The sequence below is a fragment of the Corvus hawaiiensis genome, chromosome 8 (assembly GCF_020740725.1).
Source record: "Corvus hawaiiensis isolate bCorHaw1 chromosome 8, bCorHaw1.pri.cur, whole genome shotgun sequence".
Lineage (NCBI taxonomy): Eukaryota > Metazoa > Chordata > Aves > Passeriformes > Corvidae > Corvus > Corvus hawaiiensis.
In genome coordinates this window covers 17231452-17243308 of record NC_063220.1, presented here as the reverse complement: position 1 = coordinate 17243308, position 11857 = coordinate 17231452, and the positions used below count along the sequence as shown (strand labels likewise).

The 11857-nt window shown below is 37.0% G+C and overlaps 1 protein-coding gene across 3 annotated transcripts in view; it reads right to left on the bottom strand.

Moving 5' to 3' along the window:
- Nucleotides 1-2427: 2427 nt before the first annotated feature.
- HTR7 (5-hydroxytryptamine receptor 7) overlaps nt 2428-11857 on the bottom strand; it is a 30037-nt gene continuing 20607 nt past the window's right edge. The window contains exons 2-3 of one of the 3 annotated variants that reach the window (XR_007205055.1): nt 8587-10032; nt 2428-3034 (exon numbers count right to left, since the gene is read on the bottom strand). Coding sequence is in view for 2 of the 3 variants with exons in the window: in XM_048310577.1 (XP_048166534.1) it covers nt 2998-3034; nt 9286-10032 (784 nt within the window). In the remaining variant the exon portion in view is untranslated. The remainder of the gene's footprint in view (nt 3035-8586; nt 10033-11857) is intronic. The other 2 variants (XM_048310579.1, XM_048310577.1) reach the window with 2 other exon arrangements.

Genomic DNA, 11857 nt, shown 5'->3' with positions numbered 1-11857 from the left:
ACTGTTCACTGCGTCATCCCTGAACAGGTTAAGTGACAGAGCCAGAGAGGCATCCTCTGCAGATCCAGCACAGTGATTCTGAGCCTTGTTTCTGGCATCATCCCCTCTGCTGTTGTTATAACCACAGCCTGGGGACTTGGATTATCTCAGTGTGAGCCAGGTCCATGTGCTGCCCTTGTACTGTGGGCTACAGGAACTATTGAAAGCTCAACTCCTTATCCCAATAGGCCATCTCTTCTCCTGACCTCTTTTGATCAACCCTACTTTTTCCCTAATCCTCTAAAATATAGTGTACATTATTTGCTGGTATTGAATATGTACTTAGCCTTGGGTGACTCTCCTAGTTACTGTGTGGCCTTGTGCATTGGTTTAAGAGGTGATAGACCTGACAGTTACAGCAGGAAAAAAAAATAAGCTTCATCTTCTATGGAAAAGTATCAATATTGTGTAGTTCCTAATGTTCTCTGTGTTATTTATGTGTCTGAAAATTCCTGGGTGAAAAACTCTTCGTGGAAAAAAACAGGTAGAACTGCAACTTTGCAGGTCTGTGATGCCACAACCTATCCTAAAACATCCTCATAATTTCTGTGAGATTCTAGGAATGTAATAGGTAGTTAAATAAATATTTATCAGGTAATAATAGATTCATTACCTTCTTTTTATGAGGCAGAACCACCCTAAAATACAAGGGACATGTGTGTGTGATATATATGTGTATCAGATATATCTGTCTAGAGTTGTAGCTCCCTAGCAGCTAAAATCTCTGACTCTTTTGCCCTCTATTAAGTTCCTCCTAAAATATGCATTTTCTCTTAAGCTTAAAATATTGACATTAAAAACCCTATAAATTTTCATAGAACAATTTCACTGGTAGCTTTTTTTTAATTTGAGTATATTCTTTTAATCCTTTAAAATATTCATATGACATATAATTTTTTCCATTTCAATTCAAGTTAAGGTTTTTGACACAGTATCATGAACAAGTAAAATGACAGTCTAATTCATCAAAGTAAGATTGGTTTATTGCCTTTGTGAAATGGACATGCAACTGAGACCATAAAGCTTGAAAATTAGTTTCAGAGTATGGCCACTGCCCTTCATTTTAAGGCTTGGGGTTTTTTTAAAAAAAGAAACACACACACACACACACACCCCTTTTTTTTTTTTTTACTGTTACAGTTATGAACCTATTATCTCCCTTTCTCACCAGGTTCAGTTATAATATTACTTGCCAATGTATTTTTGCCTTCAGCTGAGTTTCTCTGAATGGATTCTCATATAATGCAACCAGAACTGGTCCACTGGCCATTGACAATAACTGTCCCATTTCCTGTTAAGTACTTCAGGCTAACCAAGTAAAAAGCATTTCTGTGACATTCCCTTTGGAAAATAAAGCAAACTGTAAGACTCATTATGTTTCAAATGCAGAGCTCACAGTGAGTAGTTATATCAGTAAAATACTGAAATGAGCCTTGCTGACCTGGTAAAATGAAAATATGCCACTCTGGTGCTCTCATGTAAGCACAGGTGTTATCCTAGGGTGTCAGGATAGTGTGTAGAAGAAGGATTCTCTGTTCTAGGTTTTACATAGGCTTAACATATAGTTGATTTGCTTCCCATGCTGATCCCTTGCCAATAAGAAATTAATTGGCCTGTTCTGGTATGTCTGCCTCCTTATTTAGGCAGCCACAGTGAACTTTCATATTAATTTAAACAAAGGAAATCAAAGCTCCAGTGGCACATGTAGCCACTGGATGATTTACCAGCAGCATTTTGGTTAAACTGCGGGTAAGAGACTAAGTTATCACAAATCCCACAGCTATGGAAATAAGGCAAGTGCTCATCGAGGTGTACCTTTAGCAAGACAGCCTTTAGGAATGGGATATGCCTCTGCATTGTGCATTCTATAACCACACATAGCTTAGAATCTCAGAAGGGAAAGGAATATGAGAAGCTCAAAAAAAAGGTTAAAAGCTATGTTTAAGGAACTATCCTTTGAATCAATTTTCCCTGGGACAAATGGTCATTAATACTTGCCTACTTAATTTTTATCAAGCCAAAGGGATATGTTTAAATTATAACAAACCATTGGCAGAAATAACACTTCTCAAACACATTTTTAAAAATTATAATTAGTTCTCTCTCTAGCTAGCCAGTAAGACAAAAAGCAAAGTACTATGGAAATTCTCCAGCCTTTTATACTTATTTGAGTTGAAATGACAGGACTTCATAAATTGGCAGGTCATCAAAATTACATTAAAGCAAAGCAATCATATTTGTAAATTAGCCATGGTGTAATACATATGCATTCTAATTCTGTCCCTAAACTTTCGTCACAGCGTAAATGAAAGCAGCTTTTTACAAAAGTTTGGGAGAACCAACCACATGTATGTTAACAAGTAACAGACATTTACTTCATACAACAGAAAGCTTTAAAAAAATTGGGCTTTTATTGTTGTCATTCTCAATCCTGTTGCAGGTGTACAGCATCTCTTTAGTACAAGCTCTGAAAGCATCCACAGAGACAGCATTGACCTCTTCTTTTAGTACAGCAAAATACATTCAGTAACACTGACAATCCCTGAATAGGAATACCAATGTTAGGATCCATAAATATAGTAAACATATGAATGTCCTTCTACGTAGTTTAAAGTGGTGGAAATCTGTACAACCCTTTATCTTTGAGTTTTAGTGGCATTTTTTTCCCCCACCCTCTGTGTCAAACTTATTGCTGAAATTATTTGGCTTTCTCAGGCAGAAAACTATTTTCATTTGTATATGGCATCACTTTCCTCCATAACAAACAAGATGTGACTACTTCCAACAGAAATGTATTTAATGCAATGTATCAAGCTCATGGAGTATTTTTAGCACATTCCCATCAAAAGAAGATGAAGTACATTTCATAAATCTATCCAACTCTTCCAAAGCCAACTCTTCATTTTTCTTCTTCCTGTTCTGGCTTGGCTTTTTCTGGCTGCTTTGAAGCACATTTGGTCATGACTCTTTTTCCCTGGAGAAATCAGGACTTCTCCTGTTTTTAAAAAAGTGGATGAATTAGATGAGAAATATCCTGGAGCAACTAAAAGTTCTGACCAAATATACCACTGAAATAAATGGAAATGTTTCTCAAGAGGCAATTAGATCATTGAGATAATTCTCTAAAATCCTATACAGAGGAGGAAGCTGGGGGAAAGTGGAGCATTCCGGGGGCTTTCAGTCCTTTGTACTCATCATATTTCGGGTTGTTGTGAGCAGTGAGGAAATTCAGTCTGTTTTACACAAATCAGTGGCAAAAGCCCTAAATTCCTTCATTAAATACAGGTGACTTTATTGAGAGCCCTGCATTTGGTCCAGCCTTCCAGCCTCTGGTGGCAGCACAAACCTACGCTGCCCATGGAGACCTCACACGTGTGAGAGAGGGAGAAAGGAGACAGAGCAATAGTGAAGACTTCTCCCTCGCTTTCATAAAACTGTCTGTAGACAAAGAATTATTGCAAAAATCTTTGCATGTAATACACAAATTCCTGCCTCTCTTCCCAAGCTGGGTGAAGGGGAGAACCACTCTTGTACAGCAAGCAGGCTGAAATGCTGTAACAGAAACATCTGCAAGAATACAAGACAGGTTTTCGGGGCATTCCTCTCCAGTCTTGCAGCAGGGGACTAATTTGCCTTGTTATAGCCTCCCTGTTGAAACTATGGAATTAATCATATCTTTAACTGTATCAGGAGCAGGCATTTTTACAGGCAAACCTGCACTCTCACCTATTTCAAGTACTTTATTACATGTAAACACGTCCTGGCAAAAAATGATCCAAATTGAAGGAAGGCAGGTAATTATATCCAAGTTCAAAACTAGATATAAAGGAAAGATAAAGGTATTTTAAATCCTATGTTTTAGGTAATTGTAGATTTTTTTTAAAGCCAGAATAAAATTCTGGACTTCATATAATTTTCCCTTTAAAATGTTGTTTTTCTCTTTTCTGGGCTGACAAGAGATTATTTCAGAAAGAGAATGCTGATATTAAAAAAAATTGTTATTATGCAGCATTAACTTTACCTGCATAATACAACTTCTGATTTTTTTTCTTTTAATGACAAGTGAAAGGTCCTTAACATGATTGTCACTTGCATTTACTGCATTCTTTGAAGACAGAAATAAAATTTATGGATTTGTCAGCTTTTGCAACTGTTGGGAAGTAAATGTTCATTTAATTTGCCCAATTTTTTATTTTCCTTGCAACCATCTTCAGGATGGTAGATTTGACTGAGGAATCCTTGCTGTTTTAACTCAGACCTGGTTAGTTTAGCCAAAGATGCAAAGTTGTCTGGGGCAACAGTGAGTTTATCCAGATGCATTCTTTTATATTTTTCCATGCTTTAAACCACAGATTTTTTCAAAAGGGCTGAACTAAGTGTACTTCAGTAGCTTGCTGTCTCTTCTCTTGCAAAAGGTAAAAATAAGTGTACTGTAAACACAATTTTCTGGAACTAGCAAGACCACACAACTACTGAATTAATGAAATATTGTTGGTTTTGATTGAGTAGATAGAAAACTAAAAGCAAAATATTTATTCAGTCTGGTATGTTGGTTTATAAAACTGTATGATCTCTTCTGGAAACTTTGATACATTTGAATGCATTTTTTTTCCTGAAGTAACTTCACTAGCTCTGTGCAAAACCTCACAAATGACAGAAAATATAATTTCAGTCAGTAAAGTCACGAAGTTACACAAATCATCAAAATATTACCCCAACAATCACCATATATTAATATCTTTTAGAAATAGCTCAATGGGGGTTTTTTATCTTGCAGCAGTGAGAAATGAATCTGGGAATCATAAGCATCTTTTCAGTTTTCAGCAAATAAAAGCCATTCCGTCCTTTTGGAAATTTCACTATGTGAGAAGGTATTCAGGAAAATAGCAGAGCAGCTGAATAGTGAATGTAGGGAATGACAGGCCCGTGTGGCAAAATGTTTACAAAGTGGATGTAGAATATATAATTCTCTTCAAACTCACTCTGAACCCACTCTTTAGAGGCAATAACTACTTAGGAGATTTAAAACCGTGAAGAGGGACCTAAGTTTGTGTTTCTTGCAAATTGTAGAGATTGCTCTTCCAATTCAGTGTTTCTTAGGCTATTTTTAAATTTATTTGCTTTTGTCCTTCTCTTAAAAAAAAAAAATCTAATCCTCACACAATCCCTACCTCCTCAGCATTTGAAAGAAGAGGTTTCTTCTATTCCAGGATATTAATAATTTTTCATATTAAAACCATTCCCCAAGTCTCTTCATTTTCTCTCTTCTCTCTCTCTGTGTCTTCCTGAGAAATGTTTTAAAAGACAAAAACTATTTCTTAAGCAAACTATGAAGAGGATTTGATGACTTGTTTATTTTGCACATTTTCTGAGAATAGTATAATTTAAATAGGTTTTTTTCGTGAAGGATTAGAAAAATAATGGTAAGAGTTAATTTAATAGCTGGGGGAAAGCAAAAGGACCAATGGCATTGCTTCCAACACCTTCCAATTCTGTAACTACAGCATCTTGGTCAGGAATCAAAAAATCTAACTCAGAAATGTTCTTCTAATAATGTTGCACTGTTTGGAGCAATGGATGCCTGGAAATTTGTTGTTCTGCCATGAAGCAGGGGCAAAAGTGAATGTATTTTTCTGCATTATTTATAGTATTAATTTGATAAATAATTCTCTTCTTTATGTCTCATTGCAGTAGATTTCTTTCCCACTCTTTGGCACACCTTTCTGCAGGTGGTGCTAGCTCTGAACAGAGCATGGAAGACACTGTTTTTCTTTTTACGAAACTGAAATGTGAAGCAATAGATGCACAATAATAAGATATTACCATCAAGTCACATGTTTTACTACTCCGTTATTTCTGTTACTACCTGGTAAGACTCTTACTAAACAGAGGAGTTTGGCAAGTGCCAATAATGTGTTACAGTATTAGATGTACAGGCTGGTAGGTGGTGGGAGCTGGAAAAAGTGTTAGGAGTGAGGTTTCTGCCACAGACAGTCTCCCTCTAAAAAACAGTGCTAAGCAAGCAGGGGGAGTACAATTCTCACTTTCCCCCTCTTCATTTAGTCAGTGTTATGATGGCCTGCCTGTGCTCTGGCTGGTTCTTGGAGCCTTTCATTACCATTTTTTTCACAACCCCTTCTATCTGATTCACCCTTTTGGCTTTCCTCTAGAAACACGTGTCAGAATACACAGACCAAGAGTGCAGTCTCTTCTTGAGTTTGATGAAAGCATGTACCAGGCTGCACGTGTTGACATGAGCTTCTCATTCACCCATTCTTTTATCACCCCCTTTTCAGATGTGTAGTGAATTATTTAAGTTTAAAAAATGCTATTTCTGCAGTTAGATGGTGTGATGCAGTTCTATTTATTTATTTATCTTTTTCAAAAGTGAAATGACCTGTTCATGAATGCAAACAATTATTTCCTTCTTGTTCTTATCAAAGCAACGTTCCATTAGACTTCTGTCTGAAAACTTTCTCTTCTTCTCAACTTTTCTTCTCTGTGTGTCTGGGCAATGGGGCATTCTTCTAATCTTCTCAACTTCTTTACTTTTCCCCTCAAATATAGCTCCATCTAAAACCACCTTCCATTTGTCTATATTTTGGTTTGGGTGTATGAAGAAACCTTGTAGTCTTTTTTTTGGTTTTTTGGGGGGGTTTTTTTGGTTGGTTGGTTGTTTTTTGGGGTTTGTTTGTTTGTTTGTTTTGTTTTTCTTTTTTTTCCCAAACATATCCAGATATCAGCTATAGCTGTTTATCTCCAAAAACTTCAAGGATTAGTATACACACGCCATAACAACTCTTACTCCTTTCTGGGGTCTCATTACCTGAAACAGATGGTAGAGGAAAGCTGGAGTCCTGCAGGATGTTTTCCCAGAGGAAGGCAATTGCTTTTAGTGACAGCTGGGCAAATGTCAAATTCTGACTCACAAGACACATATTTCATTAAAAAAAAGGGAAAAATCTTATTTGGAGGAAACACAGTTTCTCACACTTTCCTGCAGAGTAAAAATGATGAAACTTCTGTCCAGAATTCTAAAATCACCTTCAGAGTTCTATAGTCCCACTTGGAGTCCTCCCAGATACATCTATTTTTTTATACCCATGTATATCCTTACACAGACAAAAACCTTATAGAAGGCCTTAAAAATTTCTCACTTATGCTGGGAAAAAAATAGAAAAGCTACTCTTGTAAGTAATAAAGAAACAACAATAATTTCATGTTGAATATGGAAAATATGCTTGAGTTAACATGAGCTCTACTCCGTACTCCAGAGCTTGTGGATATTTTGGGCCCAAATCTCTTCTTGGCACTGTGCATAGTATTAAAACATTTAAAAGAAGTAGGACTGTCCCAAATCAATTTGAAACTTCTTTAGAAAACTGTTTTGAAGCTGCGATACATTCTCTTACAAAACTATGATTCTCTTCTGAAAATGAGGCCAAAATGTACTTCCTACTGTAGTGTATGAATGCATCTAAAATGACTTAAGCATGTTTCAGTACACATAGCTCAGCACATCAATCCAGGTCTTGCCTATGTGCCAGTTAGAGGCTCAAGTGTTTGCAGTTATGTCTGGGTGCTTGGAACAAGGGATCTGGCACAGACTTCTCACTACTTAGCCCAAATTAACATCACTGAACTCATTTAAGTCATTTTGGCTTCATAGTTGAGAAAGCAGGGACAGAAGTTAGCCTAAAGTGTGATTTGATGCTGAGGCAATTTGATAATGAATATGTCTCCTCACTGATGTCCTGATATTTGAAAAAGTAGATCAAGCTCCAAAGCAGTCTTTGTTCACTAATATACCCCCACCCTCTGCTTCAGCTGGAACATGGTGTGCAGTGCAAACTTGGGCCAAAGAACTCATCTTGATCTTATGAGTTGTTCTATTATTATTTTAAGTTATTATAGTAGTATCTTAAACAATCACTGCATGTTTTATTAATACATTATTAGTAATAGATTAATATAATCAATATCTTTATTATTAATTTTTAAATAAAATCATTGTTATAATATTTGGGCCTGCTCCACTGAGGGAAGAGATTTGTTACCAAAGTCAGGAGAAGTAGGATCACATACTTGGACAAACTGGAGTGGTGGTAGAAAAAGCTAGAACCAGAAAAACTAAATTATCTTTATTCTTACACAGGGCAAGGCTTTAAATCACTTCAAGCACAAGTGATGATTAAAATTAGCTGTAAGGATAAAGTCCAGATGTCTCTGAAGTCATAAGGTCTTATGTTTATTTTTTCCTTACTGACTTCAGAAGAGAAAGAAATCCCAAAAAGTAGAAGAGCTTTCAAATAGAGAGTAAGAGCTTTCAAACAGACAGTAAATTAACTACTGAAGTGGAATAAGGACTAGCCATACATCAACAGAAATAACTTGAGCACAGACAGCGTCTCCATCTAGATTAGAGAAGTGCTCAGCTGAGAAGGCCAAGAAAATTAAAGAATGAAGAGATGGACAAAGACCAGATAGATCCTGAAATAAACTGTAATCAGACACATTTGTTATGTTAGAAATATAGTACAAGATTACCTGGTGTGATTGGCACAGCAGCACTGCAGCTACCTGCGCTGCATGGCTGCATGCAGCAGTGGATGTTGGTCCATGTGACTTTACTCAAACTCCTATAATCACATTGGAAGTGTAACATATTCTTTCAGTACCAGAGTTGCTGTGCAAAGGCAACATTAAATTTCACAACATAGTTCATTTCCAGGCAATCCAATAAATTAATGCTTAATGAACATATGGGGTTCTATAATAAAGAATACTTCTAAGCAATAGAAGATCTTTGATCCAGCTTCTACTTAAATGATTTATTTTTGTAATAACAAAGTGGAAGTAAATGAACTTTTCATCATTCTTAAGTCTTTATTACAGTAAAGAATCTCTAGGACACAGGATGCATCCAACATTCAGACCTACTAAACATTTCTTGGGCCAAACAAACAGGTTAGGCCAACTTTGCTTTTTCCTCACTAACAGTTCAAACATCCTGCACCACATTCCTCTTTTCCTATATTCCTCTTTCACCCAAATTCTTTAGATGGTGGTCTTGTTTTGCCAGGCTGATTAGGACTGGTGGGCTCTACCTTGCTCCCTTCCCTTCATGACTGCATTAACAGAGCTTAAGAAGCCTGGTTCTTCCTACAACTCTTCTTTCGAATCTGTGGGGGAAAAAGCTAATGTGATAAAACAACAAATTATCACAGTAGAGGATGAGAACCTTACAGAACAAATTCTGGCTTTTCTGCAAGCTTCAGAGCCTCGTGCATCCCTGCGGCTGAGAGCTTGCGGTTGATGTTCCTATATCTGCATTGCAGCAGGTTGCGATAGGTCGTCCTCAGGTCCCGATTGAAGAAGGCATATATAAAAGGGTTAATGAGAGAGTTTGCATAGCCCAGCCATAGAAATGTTCTCTCCACCCAGAGTGGGATACAGCTGCATGCTGTACCACAGATAAAGGGCCTTGCAGTTGAGAGGAGGAAAAAGGGCAGCCAGCAGACTGTGAAAGCCCCAACAATAATCCCAAGGGTGGTAGCAGCTTTCTGTTCTCTTTTAAAGATGGAAATGTTTTTCTTGTCGTGCTTTAGGAGTCGTGAAAAATTAGTACATTCTTCAGATTCCTTGTGCAGTTTTACAACTCCATTCACAGAAATCCCTTCTATTTCTTCCAGACGGGGAAAACCAGTAAACTTGTGTTTAGCAGCACTCCTCCTGGCAGCTTTATAAATCTGATAGTACATGAAAAGCATCACTGACATTGGAATATAAAATGCAACTGCTGTGGAGTAAATGGTGTAGCCAAAGTCTTGACTGATGAGACAAACCTTTTCATCATTTACGTTCTGGGCCCAGCCGAAGAGTGGAGGTATGGTGATAGAGGCAGATAAAAGCCAGACACACAGGATCATTTTGGCCATACACTTCCCATTCTGCCTTACGGGGTACGTAAGAGGTCTTGTTATTCCCAGGTACCTGGAACGATAACACAGAGTTACCACAGAGGGCAGGGGTTAACTGTTAAAAGTTATTTCACGTAGCCTACCCTAAACCAAAACCTTCGGCCAAGTTTTCTGTTTCTTAATTTTCAGTCCTCTCTTTGCATGTATTACTAACTTGTAAATTCACGTGTCTTTCACATTAAAATTTACAATGTTAGTATTCTATATAAAAGGTCTTTTATTCTAGAAGGAAATCTCCCATTGGCCATAACAATGTGATTTTCATGAATTTGTTCAATCTCCATGCACATAAAGCATATTTCGGCTTTTAAGGAAATTCTGAAGCCTAAATTATGTTTTGCTACCTTATGAAATCTTGGACTATAGAAAAATGCTCATTCCACAAAGCCATCCACTTTTTGTACTGAGTGGATGGTTATAACAAGCAAGCATTCATCTTCACTCTTCTGATGTATTCAACAGTTAGGAAGAGCCCTGCCACTAAGCTGAGATAATTGGGTTGTCTTTCTTTCTTTCATGTTTCAGGAACAACACAAACAACAAACTGAAAACTTATACCAAGAGTAGATTATTTCAGTACTAAAATAATTTTTTTATCATTACTTAATTAGAAAAAAACATGTCTATTAAATGTCCAAACTTTTACTGAACAAAATAAAAGTCTATCACAGCTCCAGAAGACCTGGGGAAGAAAACACAGTTTTACAGACAAGAAAAATATTTATAATGGGTCAATTTTTCAATAGAAAAAAAAATTAAGTCTGTTGACAACTTTTATATTTCCTAATTTGTGGTATTTTAAACTAAGTATCTTTTTCTAATTACAGAAGTATTACTATGGCTCTATATAGCTGGGTAAGAATATTCTAGGTTTGAATTTACTCTCAACTATAGAAAATGTCTGTACTTCCTCTCTAACAATGGGAATTTCTCTTAGATGGAATCAGATGCTTTTATTTAGACCTAAGATTTTTAGTTTCAATTTTGGCTTCTGCTCAACTGGAACTTACCTATGAGTTACTGTTAACTTCTCAAATTGTTCGTTTTCACTTCCTCCAAAAGAATTTTGAGAAAAGCAGTGTGATTTGCTTTGTTACTTGTAAAAGAAATTATTTCAAATCAAGTTTCTGAATAACGTTTTGGTTTCAAGAGCTACCAGGGTTTACTCACATAGTGAAGGTTCTGGAGAGTTACAAACGAGAACTATAGTAATGTAATTAAAAATATTTTTGGGGAGTACGTTTTCTCTGTCTATTCACTTAGCACATCAAATATGAGATTTGCCTGGGTCTGTGGAATGCTGCATTGTTGATTTTACTGCAATGCAGTAAATTATGGCCAATGCTCTTGCTTTATACAAGCACTCAGGTATGCTACAGTGATGGAAGTAAAAGAAACATCATTTAATGATCTGTTCTGATGAGTATCAACAATCCTTCTCAACTGTGACATTGGTTTTATATTGCTATTATGACAAGTGTTACACAAAGGACAGGCTGGTTTATTGTGCCCTATTCTTGACAGGCTGCACAAGTAAATTACAGCAGGCCAGTATTTTGCCTGTCTGCACCTGGAGAGGCCATGAACTAAGAATTCTCATTGGAACTGTCTGGGATCAGAGCAGTGCAATCCATGGACCATGCTGTTAAAAAGGGCTGCTTCTTGTGCCCCTCAGCACCAGCATTAGAATATGGTCACTGGCCCAGCTCCAGCAGCCACAGGCATCATGCAGAGACCATGGAGATTTCTGTTTTACAGCACCATGGCCAAAACCATTTTCACTCCCAAGGAGCCAAGGGTTTCCAAGGCGCTCCAAGATATGGAAGAGAAGAGTTAGT